This window comes from Mycteria americana, chromosome 6 (assembly GCF_035582795.1).
Source record: "Mycteria americana isolate JAX WOST 10 ecotype Jacksonville Zoo and Gardens chromosome 6, USCA_MyAme_1.0, whole genome shotgun sequence".
Lineage (NCBI taxonomy): Eukaryota > Metazoa > Chordata > Aves > Ciconiiformes > Ciconiidae > Mycteria > Mycteria americana.
In genome coordinates, this window is record NC_134370.1 from 19,684,311 (window position 1) to 19,692,700 (window position 8,390).

The following is an 8,390-nucleotide window of genomic DNA, read 5'->3' on the forward strand; positions in this document are numbered from 1 at the left end:
GATTCTCGTCCACCAGAATGCCCCCGAGGGGAGGCTATCCGCACCGCCGCCGCTGCCCGACTCGGCACCCAGACCCCGCTCCCTCGGCCACCGCCCCCGGCGCCGCAGCCCCGGGAGGGTTTTGCGGTACCGGCGTGCGGTTTCCTCGAACAAAAGGGGAGGGGGGGGTGTCGGGGAATTCCCGCAAGCCGGTGCCGTCGGGGCACAGAGCTGTCCCCCCCGTGTCCCCGCTCTGTCCCCCCGCGGGCGGCGGGCCGGGGAGGGGCGTCGGCGGGGGCAGCCCCCGGCCATTGATAACCCCCGGCCCCGGCCCCGCCGGCGGCAGCCGGAGACCGCAGCCCGCCGCGCACGCCTGTCCCCGGGCCCCTCCACCCACCCCACAGCGCGCCGTGAGTGCCCTCGGGACAGGGCGGAAAATAGCGGGGGGCACGGGGAGGAAACGGGGTTGGGGGGGAAACGACGGGGCTCTAGGGGAGCGGTTGGCCGGGAGCCGGCTCTGGCTGCCGAGCGGCGGCCGCTCGCTGCTTCGATGCCGCAGCCGGCGGGTGCGGGCTCTCGGCTCACGCTGCCGCGGGGTTACGGCTTCCCGGCTGGGGTGGTCCCGCGGCCCGGCCGCCATCGGCGGTCCGTCAGCGGAGCCAGGGCGGGGGGGGGGGGGACGACGACGACGACAAGCCAAAAGCCCCGGGGGCCACGGCCCCGGAGAGACAAGCCCGCCCCGCGCCCCTCTGCCGAGACAAACCCCACCCGGCTCAGCCTGGCGCGGCCCCGGGGGCTGCGCTCCCGCCGGGGCGGGCAGCGGGCGGGAGCAGCGGGGGCACCCGCCCGCCAGAGTCCGTGTCTCCGCAGGGCGCGGAGGATGCGGCGGGCCGGCGGGCCCCGTGCCGGGACGCTCCGTCGCTGAGGCACCGGAGGAGGCTCCCGCGGCGCCGAGGAGATGAGCCTGCCCCTGGCCCTGCTGGCCCTGGCCGCCCTGGGGGCGGCGGCCGCCGGCGGGGCGGGCCGGGAGGCGGAGGCGGCGGCGCAGGCGGGCCGGTTCTCCACGCCGGAGCAGCACCGCTGCAGCTGGGAGCTGCGCTCGGCGGCGGGGGCCACCGAGCTGCGGCTGAGCTGCCGGCCGCCGGCGGGCGGCGGGGCGGCGCGGAGCTGCGCCTACCGCGGGGAGCCGCGCCGCTGCCCCGCCTACGGCGCCCGCAGCCGCCAGTTCTGGCGGCAGATCCTGGGCAGGCTGCGGCGGCGGCGGCACCCCTGCGCCCAGGCCGGCCCGCTCAGCGCCCGCCTCTGCGGCCCGGGCCGGGCGCCGCCCGAGGCGCAGCTCCGCCTGCTGCCCGGCCCCGGCCCCGGCCCCGGGCCCTCCCCGCCGGCCGCCGCCGCGGAGCCCACCGGGGACCCGGCGGAGGCCTACTGCGCCGAGCGGTGGCACTCGCTGTGCAGCTTCTTCGTCGGCTTCTGGGAGGGCTGAGCCGCCCCCCGGGCCGGGGCTGGCGCTGCCCGGCCGGCCGCCGCGGTCCGCCCTGCCAGCCCTCCCCCGCCTGCCACCCGTGTCCCTCGACTCTGTCAGCTTTCCTCTTTTCCTCCCCAATAAAGTGGTAACTATTTCATGACAAGAAGCTCGCGTAACTCTTTTCTCGTCAGAGCCCGGTAATACCCGCAGCACCGTTACGCGGCTGAACAACGTGCGCGACATCTGTCAGCTAACTGAGATGAGAGCATCTAGGGACAGTTCATGTCTTTGAGTACGTTAGGGTTTTTCAAAGGACATAAACGCTGAGAGAGCTATTCCCTCCCCAAATCAATTTCTATAAGCCTAAAGGTTAAAGCTACACTGAAATTGCCCAACTAGAAAAACAGACGTTTACACCAAAGTAAGGAACAACTGAGACTTCACTAAACAGTAAGTCCGAGGAAAGGCTTCCTTGCTTACAAAGATTTCACAAGCTAAACAAGCCGGTCCGGTCCTGTTGCCACAGAGCAGGTGATCACTGGCTGACTTGGAACAGGAACATGAACAGAGTTGGGTGAGAAACCAGCTGTGGAAAGATTGGGAAACTCAGAAGCAGCTAGGTGCAGGGGCTGCATTGTGGAGATTAGTGGTGTTTCACCTCGCTGATGAGCTAAGGCCAAAGCAGCAGTCACATTCAGAGGAACGTAGTGTTGAAGTAGGCAAGTTGTTTTACCAAGGGGGATGAGGGGTTTGGGATGTTAAATACTTTATCCACTTACTGAAGCACAGTTCTGTGGTACATTTTGGTACGGAAAGCTCAGGTTTTCCTCAGTCCCGATTTCTCTCCTTTAGACACATCCCACTCATTCTAAGAAAAGGGATTGTGATTTCCGCAGCCCATACCCGACCGCGCGTCAGCAACTTCTCTGCCCCGCTGCCCAGTACAGCTGTGCAGAAAGCAGGGCTGCACTCGAGGTAAATGTGGGAAGGACCTAGCCCCTTCATTCATAAAAAAAGAAGCTCCTGGGGAGTCACTTGTGCAGAAACCTGTCTGCAGAGACGTGTTTGATTAAGGATGACATTAATTTAATTGTTCTGCAGGGATATCTTGAAATTACCCCTGCAGCCACTCAGAGGGCTGCTTCTCATACGTTATTCCTGAAGCAGAACGTTTCACTGCGTCAGCGGATGGCGCACAGAGGAGCAGTATCCCAGCAGCAGCAGAGCCCCATCGCGGTCCCCTCACACACGACAGGACCAGGGATAAAACATCACATCCCGACGGGTGCAGTGCAACAACCACATAAGCCACGGATAAAGCAGACAGGGCAATGTCGAAAATAGAACCCAGTCCCCCTCAAACAAGAGGGTTCCAAGGAGCAGTCGCATGAGGAAGCAGCAGGTATATCTTCTTTTTAACCTGAAGAATCCCTGGGGAAGCAGCTGGGCTAGAAGAGGAAGTCAGCACTATTTTTGCAAGGCTAGTGGTCCCTGTGTAACCAGTTCTCTGCCTCAGGAAAATACACCTCTGTCAAAGCTCTAGCATTACTGATAGATGAGTGTTTAGCCATGTAATATATATTCTTATGGCAGCATTATTTACCTTGCTGGATTACAGAATTTCACCTTTTCATACAAGGGAAATGGTAACAATGTGTTGCAAAAGTTTGAATTTCACAGCTAAGCTGTTGGCAAGCTCATTAGAACAACGTGTTATTCAGCCTCACCGGTAAGCACAGCAGCCTACAGACATGATGCGACTGAGCTAAACCAGAATTTTAACTATTTGAAATTGAACTTGACCCAGACAAGAGAGAAACAGTTGCTGACTTGCAGCCCTTGCAACTGTGATGCTCAAAATGCGGCAAGATAGCAAGTAGTGTTCACTTTCCTTAATGTAGTTTTATAACATAATTGTGCAGAGAGTTTGAGGTTGATGCAATACTGCCCAGAGACAAATTCAGTGTTAGTTTTGAAATTACCTTTTCAAAGCTGAACTACAGAGTGTTCAAAAAGGTTATGCAATGTGAGCTGCTTATTCCTAGTCCTAAACATGGCCCCTTCAGACAACCTCTAAAGGCACCCAACCTACAACTCAACACGCTTAAAGAAATCCACGGAAGCCAACAAAAGCACCAAACCAGAACCATTGCTTACGTAGCTCTGTAAGTGCATGTGTACCTTCACAATCTGTCCTTTAGCCCTTCTTTTGCACCATTAATCTCTATGTTTAACAGTGAGGGAGTATTCAAGTTAAGCCCCTTGCTTGCAGTCCCCAGACCTGTTTCATGTACCAAGTGCCACCGATACACCTGAGTACCGTCACAGTGCAGGTGAGGGGTGGTAGGAGGGCAGCCACGAGCATGCCCCACTCTGCAAACCAGCCCTCCTCGGCTGCCCCCAGACTGTCCCCCGGCACATTTGGGTGCCTGTGGTCCTACACAGCCCCGGGTGCCTGCCCATGACTGGGAGCACTTGCAGACCCTTTCTATATGGATGGCTGTGAGGAGGCCACCAAGAGGCAATAAGGATCTGCCCAGTGGCTCTCTCAAGAGGATCTGGACTGTTGTATACAGCTTTTAGTGCCAAGGGATTTTCCTTTACAGCAAGTAGTTTGGATAATCCTCAGCAGCACTATGCAAAAGCTTGATCACCAATGTATGTTACTTACACATTTTTTTTTTTTTTAATGACAGCTCACTTTTCCTTCCTATGTATGTCATACAAACAGCCATACAGCAGGCTGCTGGCCATAGCATTGCACAATATCTTGCAGTAATAGGCAGCTTTGTTTTACTGCCATGGCACCGGCACAGCGGCTTTGTGCAGTGCCGTTAGAGCTTGCGTTTCACACCATCAGATGCAAAGGTGGAACACCATGGCAACTGATCTGATTACCCACATCGCCTTGTGTTTAAAAACCCAACTAGGAACTCTTAACAAATTCATTGTTTTACCTGAGAGGAAGAAGAAAGAAGAGGATCCCTTGCTCTGTGTTTCACCACATTATTCCCCTGACTCTCCAAAAGAGCTCAAAGTCTTTCCTATAGCACCACCAAATAATGAAACACAACAACCCAAGAGACCGTATTCATTGCATTTACTGTGGTTAATAACAGCAATGCCTGGAGCTGAATGGCAACAAATACTCAGTTTTTGTACTTTGGATATTGCAGATCCCAAAGGCTGGAAAACCACAGTCAGATGCTCAGATTTGTTTTTAAGGGGGAAGACTGTGGCTTTTTGCTTCCAAACTCAACATTTTCATCCTCTCCCATGGTTAGGTGACAGCTGACACCACCAGCTAAGCCAACCGAACACAGGGAGGCTTTGTAGCCAAGATCTTCACCTCCAACAGGATCTGTTCCTTTCCAGCCCTATGACAGCTCCACCACAACATGCACTTGTCACCCCCTAGATTTAGCACAGCCACCCAAATCTGCCCACGCACCCGCTCTGCAGCCAGCCTTACCTCTGCTCTCCCACTGCAGCTGTGGTGGTCCTTCACCACTTCTCTGGTTCCTGGCTTGGCTGGCTCCTGTCATCTTATCCTTCCCTTCCCAGCTCCTCCTGGCCACCCAATGTCCTCAGCAAGAAGAGCCAGCGTAGGCAAGGCCTGATAAGCCCACAGGCCTGATAAGCTCTCCCATCCCAAAGGCAGATGGTCGTGGGCATAGTTAACGAGAGGGCACCTTCCCCACATGCAGCTGCGAGGTTGGGTTACCATCACAAGGGTGCTGCCAGCTAAATGTATGAGGATACTAGCTCAGTCTTTCAAGGAAAAGCATGCTACCTTAAAAAATAAGAATCAATTGACTTTTTAGTTTCTGGATTTTGAATTCTGAACTCTTTGGAAGTTTTCAAGGGTAAAAAGAATAACATGAGCTTTGTGCCATATTGCACACAATCAACATTGTTTTCTTTCCTTTGGCTGCTCAGTAGCGACGGCAGCCAGTTTGAATTCACAGTTCCTTATGTATTCATGAGACCGTACAAACAGCTATCTCAGTGTCTAGAGTTTCCAACAGAATCTCAACAGCTGGCAATACCATTTCTTGATTTTCCTTTGGAGAAAAATCAGTGATGCTGAATCTGGGTATGTTTTTAGTGCAGCTGGCTTTAATTACTCTTTTTACACATGGAAACCCCTTGATCTTATTAAATAGCAAACTAATAATCTCTCTTTCACCACATTCTGATTTTGAAGGCACAATTACAAGATGTTACTCTAATTCGCAAGGTTAAGGCAGACAGTAAGCTGCTTTGCTGTTTGAACAATCCCCTCCTATAAAGTGACATCACAAAATTAATAAATGAAACAAATCTTTCTTCCCTATCTGAACAGGGCTGAACTAAGAACAGGAATCTCCACAGGTTCAGCATAGGAGTCATGCTCACAGTGACGGCAGCTTTAGACAGACACAGCTGTGTCTTACTTGAAAGCATTTTTCGTGTCTGTAAATCAGCTTAACGCCTATGAGTTATGCTGGACCGAGGAGGGAGAAAAGTCCAGTATCCACAAAAGGAAAGACAGCACACGAGCTCTGCCCTGTCTGGACGACAGGACTAGCTCTTGTCCTCAGAAGGACCATCCCTCTATTTATTCTCCGTTTGTAAAGGGAAACTGAAACTAAAATAAGCCAATGCACGCCAATATACTGCCACATTGAGTATAGCTATTGCAATTTAAGATGCCACAGTAGTATTGAGTTGTCATAAGCATTTTTTGAATACTTACAGTTTTGGCTTAGCGGGCACTGGCTGTTGTATGTCCTCAGTGGATAGGTGTTTGGTGGATAGGTGTTTGTCCGCTGCTCTACTGCAGCGGAGCACACAAGTACTCTCGCGCACACCTACGTTACTAATACTGACTCTGCAAATTGCTTTCTCTGCCCTCTTTTCATTTGTTACACTCTCAGGACCTGCAGAAACAGCGCTGAGCTTTGCTTCTGCTCCTGCTCCCCTCTTCCCAACCCATTTCAAGACATGCAGAGTTAGCCACAGTATCGGAAGGCAGCAGGTTGTGCTATCTCAGTGCAGACACGTAAAAGACGATCCTTTCACAAGTGGCACGGGGTCGCTGCCAGCACAAGCACCACGGTACTGCGGGAAGCAGTCTATGGAGGTCGATTTTAAAAAAACCTTGAAATGGCTAAGCTGCAGAGAGTTTCACCCAGAAACGTCAGTGGCCATGAAGCTTTGAACAAAGTGAGAGACTGCTGGAGGAGGCTGCCAGGAGATGTGGCACTGGGACCGGTGGCGGCAGACACAGCCCTGGCACAGCTGCCAGCCCCGAGGCGGCTGCTCCCGAGATGGCTCTGGGGTTGCAGACCCCAGACTTTGAGCGGTTCAGTCTTTTGTCCCAGCACACAACAGGAATTACTCTTCCCAGGGTTCTGCACTAGGCACTTCCGTGGGGAAAATGCTCAATATTAGGAAAAAAGCAGGAGGATGGAATAGGAAGAGAAATACCTGACCAAGATACCATTATTTACATAGGCAGCAGCACAAAAATGTACTTAATACCATACATTGCAGTGTATTTGGTCCCAGCCGGCCAGCAGCCTGCCCCCAGCACCCCAGTGCCCTGGCCAAGGGGTGGGTGCTGGTGGGTGCCCAGGTCCAGGCGTCAGCACCCTGCTGTCCCCCCATCTCTCTGTGGGAGCCCGTAGTGCTGCCTCTGAGCACCAGCGCTCAAGGCCCTATACAACTAGCAAGGACACGTGTGTAAATCTTGCTTATTCCAAAAGCCGGTTGAACTGAAGCCTCAGCTAGGCTGGAGAAGTCCTTTAGTTATTACAGGTATTTGTGAGAAATTGTTTTTTGGAAAAGGGGATGTGACTAGTGTTTTGGGCTCCCGGGATTTACGCTTAGCCTGGGTCCCCACCTTCCTTGAGGCTGAACGTCACACGGGCTGAACGAGAAAGTTCAATTTCCTATAAGATAACGAAAGCTAAAGAGAGTCCAGCACAAATTGAGCTTAATTGTCAGGTCTTTGACACTAACTGGGATTTAACCCACTTTCCTGCACCGCTGTAGGAAGAGGAGAGCTGAATTTCCATCTCATTTATGCCTTCACAATTCCTCTGAACATGTCACAGTTTCAACAAGTGAGGTCTGGTCAGGCAGCCTCAGTTCAACGGTCAGCTCTACTGGCTATACATGCCTGTGTTTGCGTATTTAATGTTTCCACATCTGAGCATTTGACATGGATGTTTGCTACCTGAGTTTAAGACCAACCTGTTCTGGGGGAGCCTACAAAGAGATGCTATGTTTTTGGAGACTCGTGGTGCAACTTAAAAGCCATCAGGCTATTAACAAATAAGAATAAGGCAGAGGCACAAAAAAAAAAAAAAAGCAAACATTCAAGTGGGAGCTGGTTGGATAACGGAACCTGAAATCTTCCAGAATTTCTCTTTAAATGCCTCCGACATATTCTAGGCTCTCCCTTGTGCCGCCAGCCCTGTCTGAGACTCACTGTAAAGCCAAGCAACACAAGAGGTGAGTGAATGGCAGGCCTTGTCATTTTGCCAAACACCAACCCCCTTCCTTTGTAATAATTTGGATTTTTAAGAATTGCAAGCTCAGTTCATGAACACAGCTACATGAAAGAGGCTTTTAACCGTACAGTATTACAGAGTTCAGATTAACTCTCCCAGCCTTCACACTTCTTCCTTACGAGGAAGGGATCTGTTAAGTACAAGCATGTATAAAATATCTACGGCTTTAGAAATAATTCAGCGTTTTAGGGCTTAACCTGGTTCAGTATGTGCCATGGTTTGTGACGTGCGTACAGTCTGTGCTGGCCTCTCGGAAGGCCAATATTGCGCCCGGTTTACGTCAGGCGCTCAGAAGGTTAGTGAGGCACCTTTCTCTGAGGGGGGAGAGGGCGTGAGAGGGGCGGCAAGGCGCAGCCTGGGCTCAGCCCACATTCCCGCTGCCTGAA

At 53.1% G+C, this 8,390-nt stretch overlaps 1 protein-coding gene across 1 annotated transcript; it reads left to right on the forward strand.

Annotated features, from left to right (window-relative positions):
* Nucleotides 1-307: 307 nt before the first annotated feature.
* Nucleotides 308-1,462, forward strand: FGFBP3 (fibroblast growth factor binding protein 3). The gene is made up of 2 exons (XM_075504096.1): nt 308-389; nt 850-1,462. Exon 2 carries the CDS (start codon nt 938-940, stop codon nt 1,460-1,462), a length of 525 nt encoding a protein of 174 aa, XP_075360211.1. The 5' UTR covers nt 308-389; nt 850-937.
* The last annotated feature ends 6,928 nt before the right edge of the window (nt 1,463-8,390 follow it).

Coding starts and splice junctions, on each gene's coding strand:
- FGFBP3 (XM_075504096.1), top strand. CDS start 938: ATGAGCCTGCCCCTGGCCCTGCTGGCCCTGGCCGCCCTGGGGGCGGCG.